At 47.7% G+C, this 13,222-nt stretch overlaps 1 protein-coding gene across 2 annotated transcripts in view; it reads left to right on the forward strand.

The window, feature by feature from the left end:
* The window catches only part of DAPK1 (death associated protein kinase 1), a 169,130-nt gene that overhangs the window by 139,811 nt on the left and 16,097 nt on the right, over window positions 1–13,222 (forward strand). For both annotated transcript variants that reach the window (XM_081066320.1, XM_081066319.1), the window contains exon 20: window positions 8,071–8,293. In XM_081066320.1, coding sequence (XP_080922446.1) covers window positions 8,071–8,293 — 223 coding nt within the window. The remainder of the gene's footprint in view (window positions 1–8,070; window positions 8,294–13,222) is intronic.

The following is a 13,222-nucleotide window of genomic DNA, read 5'->3' on the forward strand; positions in this document are numbered from 1 at the left end:
AGCATCTCATATCATAGCTTCTCTCCTCCATTCATTGTGGAAACCAAAAAAGGCCTCCACACATTTTCTGACACCCCCTGAGGTGGTGCCACCTTCTGAAAAACCACTCTTGCTAAACACATTCAGGGGGAGAAATCTGTATCTGGGACAGTAGAGGAGTTAGGCCTTAAATTGCTATGCCATTCCATTTGGTTTCCAAAAAAGCTCCCTGTGTTTTCACCTCTAATCAGCTGATTTGCCCAGGAATATATATTCAAACAATGTTTGCTAGGAAAGCCATGGGTTTTTCTGTTCTTGAGGTAGAACCAAAGTCATCTTGTTGACCAATGTGGGGCAGCAGAGGACCGGCCAGAGGAGAGTAAGAGGCGACAGCGCAAGGGGCTGACCCTGGGGAGATGAAACCTTGCAACCAGTGAATTTGGGCAGGGTAGGAGTGAGGCTAGCTGAGGCTTGTGGGGGAAGGAAGAACACAGCGCAGGCCTGAGCTAAGTCAGTCTGCTTTGACCCACTTCAACATGAAGTGATTGGGGGATAGTGGTGTGCTGGAGCCTCTGGAACTGCCTGGGAGAGCCCACCCTGCACACCTCTTCCCAACTGCATGTTCAGTGTTGTCACAATGGTGGCAGTGTTTACACTATGGGAATAGCAAACATTGCAAATCAGGGCTGTTTTTACCCTAGCAAGCTGGTTGACCAGCACACCATTGCTTTTGGGGTCTTTGGAAACCACCACAGTCACACCTTGGGCTTCAGGCACAATCTCCTGTCCATGTAAGAAACATCCAAACCTGTAGAGAATTTTTATGAGTTTATTTGAGCCAAACTGGTGACAGTTGCTGGGAAGCAAAATCTCAATGGATTGAGAAAATGCTCCCAAGAATGGCAGTTTTACAGCTTATTTTATGCATTTGAATCAGCCTCCGTAAGGAAAGTACATGAAATCTATTGGTAGTAGATTAAGGAGGTGGGAGAAAGCAAAGCAGGAAGATTTCTGGGATTGGATAAAAAGTAAATCTGAGAGTTACATACTTCTTTTACATTGGTGGGTACAGGATAGTTAGTAATTAACATTTACAGCACATAGAAATGGTATCGGGGAACAAGATAACCATGAGGGGTTCTGTGACCTGCTCCTGTGCCTTGGTTTATACCCTGAGGGGTCCGGAAAGACAGGATTATTCTGACATTCCAAGTGTCTGTTACCTTAGATACAGAAGGACAACAGGCAGGCTCACTTAAGGTGAAAACTGACCTTTGTCAAGGAAGCTGCAGGCCTAGGATGTGACTATCCATGACTTTTAGTTAGGAGTTTTGATGTTCAGACCATCCTTTGTGGTTACTTTGGTCTCTGAGTTTGTAAGGCCTGCTATGCAGGCCTCCCCTGAGCTGTCGGGTTTAGTATATGGCCCCGTTACGTCCACACTTCTTACCGAACAGGAGCTGCCTCTTCTCCTCGCCCCTGTGCTCACCCCCACCACTAAACAAAAGCCCAGTTCAGCCCTCCAAACCTGCCCAAGAACTGTACTATTGCTTAGTCAAATCAATTCTCCTTCTAGGAAAAAAGGAGGGGTGCTTGTTATGATAGGTGAGCGAAGGGAAGATGCACTTAGATTTTGCATTAGCGTCCATTTTACTATCACTGCAAGTCTCATTTTTATCCGATTTTAAAATACTACAGGGGAGTTGGCTTATTTTCATTTTGTTTGGTTGTCCTTCTAATCAAATTTTTCATAAACTGATATTGGAAGTAGTTGCTTTTCCTAAGCCTAAGACTAGACAGTGAGAAAAGTACCCGGAATATTTTCGAAGAGGACAAAGTTGGGAGTTTGCCCAGAATTAAAAATTCAGAAGTAAGCTACATTTGCATAATTAAGAGTTGCTGCTCCATCGGTGCTGGGTCTAATTGCATCCTGCCACATGCAGAAAGCCATGTCACCTCTCCATGCACTTATCTGGCTTTCCCAGATGGCGGGATGCTCTTCCTGTCAATCACCAGATGTTTAGTCATCTTTTCTGATGAGAGAGTGAAACTAAATTTCCAGGGGGAAAAGTTGTTGGAAGAAAGGAAACTAGAAACTGAGGTTTACCAGAGCTTTAAAGAGCAAAGCAGTGAACAAATAATATTCATTTAAAAGATAATCTTACTACCAACTATATGCCAAGAACTGTTCTAGGTATCAGAGAGATCAGTGAATAAAAGAAGCAAGACTCAGGCAATAAACAAAGAAGAAAAATGCCAGATAGGGTGAGTTAAGGGGTGGCAAGCAATGGCCTATAAACCAAAGGTGGCCCACCACCTGTTCTTGTAAATAAAGTTTTATTGGAACACAGCAATACCCTTCATTGACTATTGTCTATGGCTGGTTTCTGAATACAAAAGTCCCAACAGAGACCACCTGGCCCTTCACAGAAAGGTTCACTGTCCCCTGGTGTAAGTGCAACAGACTCAAATCGGATGAAATGAAAGTGGGTGGCAGCTACTTTCCACTGGATTGTCAGGGGATGTCTGTCTCTCTGGTGGCATTTAAACCGACACCTGAAGGACAAGAAAGAGGAGGCAACAAGAAAGGGTTGGTGGAAGGCAGAGGGAATCACGCAAAAGGCGTGAGGCCGTAGAGTTGGGTATGTCCCTAGACACAGACCAGGCTGGCTCCAGAGCTTGAGCACAGTGATCTGGGCACAGGGTGATGGCCAAGGTCAGCTGACCAGAGAGGTAGGCCAAGCTTTGCAGACCTTGGTAAGGAGACTGAGATTTGGTCCAGGTGTATTAAGCAGATGGGAGCATGATCTGACTTAGGTTTTATGAATTTGCCTCTCATTGCTCAGACAAGTGGATCAGATAGAAGATGGTCTTGGTGGCCAGGTGAGATATGAAGGTGCTTGGACTGGGGTTGTCCAGGCTCAGTTACTCTGTGAGCCTTGGGCAAGAATAAAAATGGAGGCGCACATGCCTGTGTAAATGATTGAAGCTTACAAATGTGTTCTGGTTTAGGATTTTGAGTCCTCCGTGTTCGATGCTGCTTTCTCCTTCTCTCCCCAACCCTGGCAGCCTTGCATGCAAGACGCCCACACCCCTAGACACCCTTCCAACCACACCTCCTGGCCCAGGGGGTGTTATGGGGGACACAAACAGGAAACTATTTCAAGTCATGAGCCAGAGTTTAGGGAATACAATAGTCCCAACTCTCCACTCCTCGGGCAGTGTTACTGCAGTGAGGGCTTGACCAGGCCAGGTTTTGTGATCTTGCAGCTCCTGTTAAATATAGGCCATGGACATCGCTAGTCCAAAGAAGTTGATTTTCTTCCACCTTCAGAGCTAGTCAGGAACAACTCAGTATCTGCCTCCAACCCTTTTCACATCAAAACCTTAGTCTGCATTGAAGAACACACACACTTAGGTTCATGGGAGCTGCCTTCCTGGGGACACTGGTCAGACCCACCCTGCCTCTGCTGCACCATCTAATGGTGAAAAGTGAAAATGTGCTGCCCACCAGGTGGGGAGAGATTTCAGAAACTTCCGTGTGTCCTGTACATCGATATCAAATTTGGTTGTGTTCAGATTCCCCATCGTTCTTAGTGAGCAGGAGGAGGTTAGATTTCCTTACAAAGGAGAAGACGCAAGTATATTTCGCTTTTCCAGACCTGTCAAGATTATGGCAGATTCTGTCAGTCTTGATAGAGGGCAGTTTCCTGACTTATCTTCCCAAAGGCAAGGTGGAGTGCAAGTCAGTCCCAGCTCAGGCCAGCAACTCCTGGTGGAAGGCGAAAAGGAGGGACCAGGAGATGAGCAGAGGCCCTGGGCAGAGGACAGGAGGGGAAAGTGGGACACCTGAGGTCCATTTATCCCTTTTGGCTTCGAAATCCTTTTCTCACCTGCTGTCCCTCATCCCCACTCGAGAGGAGAGAATTTGCATGTGTGTGTTTGTATGATCTCCCTGAATTGAGGACATCATACGTCGAGCTGTGATTTCAGCAAAGCAGGATTTTCTTGGGGGGAAAAACAAGATTTCTTGAGGGCGGTTATTATTTGGGAAACAGCGTGTGAACTTGTAAGTGATTCTAAGATGAGCACAGCTCCTTCAGATCAAGACTCGCTATTTCTGATCGAGAATTGAAGTTCCCCTGCCTCTCACAGCTCCCTGAGGACACTGGAGATACTAACACAGGCCCGCAAGCCAAGTCATTTCCTTAGGGAAAAAAGAGAAGCTGCAACAAGATGTGCCCTTTGTCTGTGCAAATCCAGAGCAGGGAGGGACCCTGCTCATTCTATCTGCCTTTTGGTAGCAGTGACTTATATTACTGTAAATCGAAATACCCCCAAGGCAGCATTACACTGGACACCTTACACTAACCGGGAAGTGTATTTCAAGTGGGCAAACTGGAAATGGCCCTCCTTGGGAGTTCTTCAGGGCTTGTAACTCGCACGCCCCTGCTTTGAGATTCTGCCCTCACCTTGCAAATCTTTGTTTCTCCCTTTGTCCCTCTGCTTGTGAGAAACCCTCCACCTCCCTTTCAGCAGCAGCAGTGGTAGAAAGAAGACCGAGTGGTGAGATCTGTGTTTGTCTTGAGGAAATGCCTTGGCCTCGCTGAGCTTCAGTTTTTTCATCTGAAAGGAAGAATGACCACGTTAACTAGAAAGACTTCTTTGAGGTTTAAACAAGAAGTGTGAGTGATGGCACAATGTAAGCTGGGACATGTCGTAAGCATGGGCGTTACTGCTGCAGGCCAGAAATGCGTCTGTCTCCAGGCCTCCAGGTGCTAAAACGTAACTCATGAGCCTTGTTAAGGATGGTAAGGCAGACTCTATTCAGGGGTCACTGGAGGAGGGGCTTGTAGCAGAAGAGAGAGATCGACTCAACTCTGACTCCAGTAATGACAGGTGGACATTTATAGCCAAGGACAGGGCGGGGTCCATGGATGGAAAATTGCTAAGAGGAAACATCAAGGCCAGGAGGCCTCTTGCTAGACCGAGTGCTTTGGATCCTTCTTCTATAAGATGGTCAGCCAGGTGTGGCCACAAGAGGAGGAAGAGGGGAGGCTCAGGAGAAAACAACTTTTCTTATACTCACAGGTCCCAGAGAGATAGGAGTCAAGAAGGGAGTCAGAGGGCATGAATTCCACCAGGTGGGAGAAGCAAAGAGGACCCATGGCAAGGACCTTTATTGGGAAGCAGGGCGGGGTACACAAAAAAAGGTGTGGGGTGTCACTGGTGCATTTGAATGTCAGTGAGTCACAGTTGGGAGGATAGGAAGGGAAACTTAAGGCAGGGACCACCTTATCATACTGGTGGGTCTGGGTAGGTGCTCACAGCCTGTTCGGGGATGTTGAAGCAGCAGGAAAATGGAACATTTTAAAGGTTACAATACACAGACTCAACAGGGTTCTTGCTGAGGACAGGCAAGGGTGATCAGATATCAAAGATGGTGGCTGAGAAATCTGATCAAATATCAAAGGGGTGATTTTCACTAAACTGGACTAACTGGGCCAAGGACACAGCCCAGGTTGGGGCCTTGAGGGCTCAGAGGACCTCACTGGAGTAAGGACAGTCTTCATCACAGCCTGCCTCTTCCCTCTCGCCTCCATGTCTGGAGCTGGCCCGGGAAACAGAATGCCAAAAGCTTCCAGGCCCCACATCTCTGTGTGGAATTCAAAGGAGAGGGCGCTGTCCTCTGAGGCGTGGCAGCGGGAAGCAAGGCACAGACAGGACTTCTCTCAGATGCACAGGAGCAAGCCAGCCTTGCTTCAGAGTGGCTTCTGGAAGCACGCCGGGGCAGTAGCAGCGTCCGAAGGGTGCCATGGCTGACGTCTCATCAGAGTGGAAGGGCCTGTGAAACTCATGCAGAAGAGATGACTGTGCCCTCATTTCTTCACACAGAACAGATGTATTGGCCAAAGCAGAAAATGGCAAGATCGATAGGGCAGGACCCAGAAAAGAGCCCCCAGCCCGTTAATTGCACAGTGCCCCAAGGATCCCCTGAAGCCCAAGCAGGTTTTCTACCATTCCCCTGTCTCAGGAGTAGCAAACATCAGCTCCACACAAAGGATCCACGTGTGTTAGGAAGCTATGTGTTACAAAATAGATAGAGAACTTCTTAATCTACTCATTGAGACACTCAAAATGGAAGGCAACGCTCATGGGACATTGACTGAAGTTCAATGCTCACCGGGGGAGGTGTGAGCAGGATGGCTTGATTTAAAGGGAAGATAAAAGGGCTGCTTTTGAAGGTTAAATCAGAATGAGGGAAGAAGGTAGATTTGCTTCAGGGCGTCATGGGCTTATCTGATGACAGTGGTTTTCAGAAATGCAAGGACAAAGCGCATGAAAATCAAAATTACATGTATTTTTCCACCAATTTATAAAATAGTTGCATTCTTGGAAAACTCAGTATGTATTAAACCATGCCGCCGCCCCCCACAAAAAAACCCTCTGGGTCATATGTAAAATGATGCACTTAAGTCCTAAACTCAGGTGATCATAAACAAGGTATCTCCTATATAAATACTCAGCAGACATTCAGAAGTCAGTCCAGGAGAATTCTTACTGCTCAGTATATGTCCGGGCACCTAGGACCCACCACCAATAAGTAGTAGCATCACTCAACAGTGACAGCTAAAAATGCCACTACACATTTCCTAAATGCTGGCTAGGTGGCAGTGTTGCCCTGTTGAAAGCGGTCACCAATTTACCAATAGAAAATCAGGGGGAGGAACGTTGGCACCTTCCAAGATTTAGAACTGGTAGCAATGGTACAGCCAGGTCTGAGCTAACACTGAGACGGAAAGGCGTTTATCTCTGAAACACTTGCATGGATCACATCTGAGTCAAATCATTTATATCACACCTTTTTATTGAGCACCCTACAAGAGCCAGATCCTGGGGATACCATCTCTCACCTCAGGTTGGCTCCTAGGATAGAGGGAGACTGCTTAACACAATTATCCTGCAGTCTTATGGGGTCATGATGGAGAACCACGTGTGGGCCTGAGCCTGCTAGGGAGGAAACTTCTGGGAAAGATCACAGCTAGATAGTCTCTTGGGATGCATGGAAGTTAACAGGCCAGAGCAGAGAGGATCGTCCTGGATAGAGAAAAAGGAATCCATCTCAGGCTGCATGTCACAGCTCCAATAGGTCCTTGTCGCAGAGCAGAGACGGAAGCCAGGCTGGGATGGTGAAATAGGACTGGTCTGTGAGACAGGGTGGAACCAACGTGGCATGATCGATGTCCCACTATATAGAGCACTCGGTGCACAGAGCACCTTGCAAATACCATCCCATCCAAAGAATTCATGTTATATTTGATGTCAGAGTGTTCACATGTGTGTATTTCCCCAAGACCACGGATCTGGGCAGGTCTAGAGCTTCCTGTACCCAGCACTGTGCTTACCACATGGGAGGCTGTCCAAAAATGTTGATGAATGAATGAATGTGAATTAACTGGTGTTGGGGAGACTCCTGCTTCTCCCTGTAGGACTGAGAAAGAAGAAAGTGGGAAGGTTATCGTGTCCTCTGGCCCCTTCCCCATGCTTTAGCTTTGTACCTCATAATGCCCTTGTTGTCATCATCATGTACCATCACAGGAACATCGTGTACCATCACACAGATAGGAGTAGGTGCCCTTGGCCAGTGACGCTGTTTCACAGGAATTGTTCCACCCAATTCATTATGCATCAAAATGTAATGGAAATTGGCAAATCCATAGAGACAGAGAGCAGATTGATGGTTGCCAGGGGCTGGGCAGAGAGGAGAATGGAAAGTGACTGCTGGTGGGAGTGGAGTCTCCTTCTGGGGTGACAAAAATGCTCAGATAGCAGTGGTGATGGTCCAACATTGTAAATATACTAAAAGCCCTTGAATGGTACACTTTAAAATGGTTAAAGTGGTGAATTGTGTGTTATGTGCATCTTACATGAATTTTTTAAGCACGTAATGAGGACAGAACAACATGAATAAGTTTAACAGACCAGGGTGGATGCAGCCCAGAGGTTTGGAATCCTGGGAATCAGCATTGCCACTTGCTCAGGATCTTTTCTTTTCTTGTGACTAACAGGCCCTCTTTCATCTGTGTTCAGGATACACACCGAGGACTCTTCATCCAGCAGCTGAGACCCACGCAGAACCTGCAACCGAGAATCAAACTGAAACTGTTCGGGCACTCGGGGTCTGGGAAGACCACCCTGGTGGAGTCTCTCAAGTGTGGGCTGCTGAGGAGCTTCTTCAGGAGACGCCGGCCCAGACTCTCCTCCACCAACTCCACCAGGTTCCCACCTTCGCCCCTGGCTTCCAAGCCAACAGGTAGGCACCTCCACCTGGACTCCTGTCTCCCCCATAGTTGCTTACTTTTGCCCTCTCTGCAGTCAAGGTCTAAGATGAGTGATGGCTTTGTGATGGTCGCTTGGTCCCAGATGGACCAGATCCCACTGCCTTGGTGGCTTTCAGGTGTGATCTAGGCCAGCTGTGGGCCTTGTAACCCCCCGCCCCTATTGCCCAATAATTGGAAACTGCCCTGGGAATAGCAAGAAAAGGGCCTCACTGAAGTCATGTCCACAGACACAAAGGTCCAAAATCACAAATGTACAAATAGCAGATTTGTGTCATGTTTTACTTGGGACTCTGCCATTGAGGACACAAAGAACTTGGACTAACACTGGTTCCAGACTGCACAGATCAAATGTTGGCTCCAGGATGGGTCCTCACCCCCATGCTTTTTTCTTGGAAGGCTGTGGGCACACCCAGAAATGCAAGAGCACAGAGCAAGACAAGGGGATTCATATGGGAGTATCATTCCTGCACGTCTCCCAGTTGGTTGGTGGTTTGGAAAGCCTCCTTAACGGTATTCACGGTATTCATGGTTGGTGCCTCCACTCACGTGCTCCCTGGGTGGGAAACAGGCTTTGCTGTCTTTCCTTACCTTCTGCAGACACAATTAGTGGTGGATTCACACCCAGAACTGCAGGTTACCTGTCCTTCCCTAGGGAAAAACACCCACAGTGGGCAAGAGGAACTTGTGCAACCTGGGTGTTATCTCTCCCAAAATCTCCTTTAGAACAAGGGACTTAAGTTTAGGGAAGATAAGAATAGAACCTTCAAAGATTTTCCTAAACAATGTCTGCTTTGAATCTTTGTGCCTCAGATACATTTTTCTGTACATGATGTTACAAAGTGTCATATCTGTTCCCTAGGTTGAAAACCAGTTATTTTCCAGTTTGTGTTTCTATGTAATGCCTCTCCCCATCAGGAAGGAGGTCTGGGGAGCATTAGTGTGGGGGAGACAGTTGACTGAGGTTTACATGCCCCTTTCAACTTGTTTTCTCTGATCACAGCAATAAAATCGAAACTTGGAGAAAAAAATAAACAGATTTATGATTAGAATGATTATAAAGTTGCTAACACATATTGCTAATACTTATGGTGCACTGTGTGTCAGGAACAGAGCAAAATGTGGTACGTGTGACACCTCATTTCATCCACGGGACAGACTTACGGGTTATTTTTGTCACCATTTTACTAAGGCCTTCAGGGGTCAAACAGGCTGCTCAGAGCCACACAGCTGGCAGCTCATGAAGTATCTGGCTCCTGCGTCAGTGCTTATTGACCCACATACAACTCCTGAGTAAGGGCATGTGTGTGCGCACGTTTCCCATTTTACACTGTAATTTTGCCAGTATTTCTAGCTGAAGGTCAGCTTCTCTGGCAGTTCCAGTGTCACCCCTAGAGGGAGCCAGCTCTCTCCCGCTGTGAGTTAAGGTCACTCTAGCCTGAACCAGTATTGGGGGCTGAGAGAGACGGTGCACATGTGCGTATGTGTGTGTAAGGCAGAGAGAGACAAAGAATAAAGAGATCTATTTGGACCTGTGATCTGGGATTTTTGTAAGTGCCCATTGGGTATGAAGGTTATGGCCCAGGTCCCGTGAACTAAACCGAACCAGCCACACATCAAGTGGCCTATGGCTTCCCGTCAAGGAAGAGATTTTTTTATCTGCTGATCAACACCACCACTCAGAAGTAATATATATCTTCACTCATCTTACTTGTGGTCAATTTTCCATATTTGGAAGAATCTGGAAGTGATTCTTGATAAAATTTGACTCAGGATGGCCAGATTATCAGTAAGTCTCATCGTGTATAATAACATCCTTCAGCCAGTGAGTAGAGAAGCTTGGGTCACAGGGCTCAGTGACAGAAGATTCTCTCAAGGACAATGTACCCTTTGGACAAAAAGATCCACCCCAGGTGCAATCGGCACAGAGACACAGCGGGTCTCATGAGGAGGCTGCTTCTCTTGTTCTCTTAGTAACCCTGGTTCAGAGCTGTTTTCCCTCGCTGAACTCTCAAATTTCTGTCAAGGTAACTTCTGAGCGGGGGCCAGGCTTCTCTGAAAGGACTGTTAGGATGTAAACACTGCTCTATCTTGTATCCCTTGGGATTTAGTTCTTTAGAACTTCTCTGGGGTCCTGTGGTCCCAGAGGACGCTGTCTTTCTAACCAGAACGATCTGAAAGGAGAAAACCTTCAAAATGTATTCCCTTCTCCCGGGAGCTAATGTCATGTTCCCTCAGGAAGCACAGCTCTGCTCTCTGTGTCACTTGTCTAAAAGAAAGTCCATTCGGGGATTTGCAAGACTGAAGAAAGTAACAAATGCGGGAAAGATATGAGAGAAGGCCAAGGGAACAGTAAACGGTTGTTCAGCTGGCGTAGTTGCCGCTCCTTGGAGACAAAAACAAAAGGTAGAAGCAAGAAAGTATAGAAAGGCACTTGTGAGATAAGCATAGTTAGTGCTGACCTGCGTTCCAGGTGCGGCACACATATCATCTCATTGTAGTCTCACAACTTTGTGAGGTTGTATCATAAACCCATTTCAGAGAAAAAGAACTCAAGGTTCAGAGACATAGGTGTTTCTGCCTAAATAGAGGCTGAAACCAAGCAGCCTGGCAAGCAGCAGTTTGTGTAGTGTGAGGGAGTGGAAGGAAAAAATTGAATAAACTGCCAACATTTAAAAATCTAAAGAGATTTCATCTAACAAGCCAGTTACTTTTCCTCTTTTGGAAAAGGAGAAGTTCTGGCCACACTGGATTCACGTTTCTGCCTGGTGCCGGTTAGTGGGGAGGAGGGCGGCTACCCCATTGAGGGGGGCACAAGCTCTGCATTTTACCCCTTCTCCACCCAGTCCCCTAAATCTGAGTCCCACAGACCAAAGAGGGAGCTCAGAAGAAGACTCCTCCACCCCATGCATGAAATTTTGCCCTGTGCATTTCAGGAATGCACTGGAGTGTGTGACCCCAAGGCCAAGGTCATCCCTACCCAATGTCAGAGGTGGAATTCAGTCCCAGTTCTGTGTAGCTAAATCCAGGTGGCCTGGAGGGCCTAGCAGGTGTCCCATAGAGGCCTGCATTGCTTAATGCCCAGGTGGTCAATCTGCTCCAAGGGATGGGTAACATTTCTGTGCAGTCCAGCCTCTGGAACGGAGAGGACTCATCTTCGGCTAAATCTAGACCTGCCTGAGACCTGGGAAGAGCCAGGAGCTCTGCCTGCAGGCTCGGTAGCAGGCCCTCCTCCTGCCCAGTGCGGGGGCAGGCAGCATCCAGAGCCGATACCCCCCCAGCTCTAGTCCAGGCAGCTCACCAGTTACTTCCTGGCTCGCACAAAACAGCATTAAGGGCGTTCTTGGAAAAGCAGTGTGTGGCACAAATAAGAGGTGACACGAGGGCCACCTGGGGGAGACTGGGCTGGGAAAGGGGTCAGGATCTAGTGAGGGGCTGTGGCCTCCAGGGAAGGAGGTCTGTTTCCAGAAACAGCAATATTGTCACTTCAGAGTGGCACTGCTTGTACCTGTGGGTCATACTCTGCTATGTCCCAGACCAGCACTCTGGACACCCATGATCTCTGTTAGAATGGTCAGGTCTTTTTCCTTTCCCGGAGAGATGCCCACGTGGGCATGTTTATGTCACTGTGACAGCAGGGAGCTTGTTTGCCTTAAGAAAGCTGGCCCTTTGTGTTGCCATCTCCCGAAAACACTGAAGGCTAAAGGCTGAGCCACCAGCCAGGAGATAGGACCAGGTGGCTTGGGTGGAACAGGTCCGCCCCTGCCTGCAATCACTAAGGGCACATGGTGGTCTGCCCCCCACAGCTTGTCTGGATGCCACATACATACTCGCTCTATGGCCAGCTACGTGTCGGAGCCATTGCATTGTGGTTCTGTAGTAGGAAGGAAATGCCCCGTGTCAGTGGAGGAGCGAGGGTCCAGGAGGAAAGTTTCAGGAGACTGGCCAGCTCTCCCCAGAGAAGACCATGTGGGAGGAAGTCTTTTCTGACCAGGCTGCGAGTGGCTTCTCCATCGGGCCTGCCCCTTTTTACCACCAGGGGCCAATAGTTCGCAAAAAATATAAGTTTTTTTCCTATGATTTCAATGTTTCCCTGTGAAACTATTTTAATAATCCTGAATACAAATCCTGTCCTTTTATCCTCCAAACGCAAATGTCTGCAAGGTACAGGAATGCCTGTCGTGTCCCAGGTTTTGTCGGCAACCCTTGACAAGCAGGAGCCCACAATGCCACTCAGGCAGGTTTGTCCCTGACAGTGGTCGTCCCGGACACAGGTTTCATGGCACAGGGAAATGGACAAACCCATTCTTGGGAAACTCCATACCTTTGATCAGACCTGGAGTAACAATCTGCAAAGAAATACACTAAAATATCAACCACACTGCCATTGAGAATACTCATTTTGTTTTCTTCTTTACATTTCTGTTTGCCAAGTGCCTACTTATATAATCAGAAAAGAAACACAAATATGTATGAATAACTCTTCCCATCTTATTGTCCCTCCTCCTTCTCGTGTACGGGACCCAGCCACTCCACTTTTCTCATCCTCACCCAACCCCCACCCTTGCATAGTCCCCTTGTCCATGCCCTCAGTCTAAAATCTTTGGTCTTTAAACAAGGGGTTACCTTAGTGTTTGGCTCACCAATTTTAAAGTCACGTCACCCAGGTGAAATGGTCATTTCTCTCGTATCTTGCAACGTCTGTTGCTATTAACTGTGAACCAAAAGTACTATCTATAGAGTAGAATTCAGCTCATTTGGGCTCCTCCCTCGGTGCACGTATGGAACCCCTACTTCGGCTGCCCCAAGTCCTAGCCCTGAAGTAGACAGACTGGCTCTGCCTTCTCAACTCTATTGGGAGAGACGAGCAAGCCAGCAAACAACGTGATAGTGAGTGAGCACAG

The sequence above is a fragment of the Rhinolophus hipposideros genome (genome assembly GCF_964194185.1).
Source record: "Rhinolophus hipposideros genome assembly, chromosome: 11".
Taxonomy (NCBI): Eukaryota; Metazoa; Chordata; class Mammalia; order Chiroptera; family Rhinolophidae; genus Rhinolophus; species Rhinolophus hipposideros.